The 233-nt window shown below is 66.1% G+C and overlaps 1 protein-coding gene across 2 annotated transcripts in view; it reads right to left on the bottom strand.

Moving 5' to 3' along the window:
* Nucleotides 1-227, bottom strand: part of SLCO3A1 (solute carrier organic anion transporter family member 3A1) — a 307,677-nt gene extending 307,450 nt beyond the window's left edge. For both annotated transcript variants that reach the window (XM_024752826.1, XM_024752825.1), the window contains exon 1: nucleotides 114-227. In XM_024752826.1, the coding sequence (XP_024608594.1) occupies nucleotides 114-146 (33 nt within the window). In that variant the 5' untranslated portion in view covers nucleotides 147-227. The remainder of the gene's footprint in view (nucleotides 1-113) is intronic.
* Nucleotides 228-233: the final 6 nt, after the last annotated feature.

Below are 233 nucleotides of genomic sequence, written 5' to 3'. Positions count from 1 at the left end.
AGGTCATGCCCGCCTGCCCCCGGCGCCCGGGCTGCCCCCTCCTCCTGTCAGCTGAACACCCGGGAGCCGCGCTGGGGAAGGGGCCCCGCGGTGGAGTTGGCACGGGGACTCACCAGGTAGGCGCCCACCGTGCCCTGCGCCAGCATCAGGGCGCACTCGGACACGAGGAAGATCTTGATGTTGGAGAAGCAGGACACCTTCTTTTTCTTCTTCTTGTTTCTCTGAGCCTCGTC

The sequence above is a fragment of the Neophocaena asiaeorientalis genome, unplaced genomic scaffold, assembly GCF_003031525.2.
Source record: "Neophocaena asiaeorientalis asiaeorientalis breed wild unplaced genomic scaffold, Neophocaena_asiaeorientalis_V1.1 scaffold109, whole genome shotgun sequence".
Classification (NCBI taxonomy): domain Eukaryota; kingdom Metazoa; phylum Chordata; class Mammalia; order Artiodactyla; family Phocoenidae; genus Neophocaena; species Neophocaena asiaeorientalis.
Note: the sequence above shows the minus strand (reverse complement) of the source record. Positions and strands in the feature narration are given on the sequence as shown.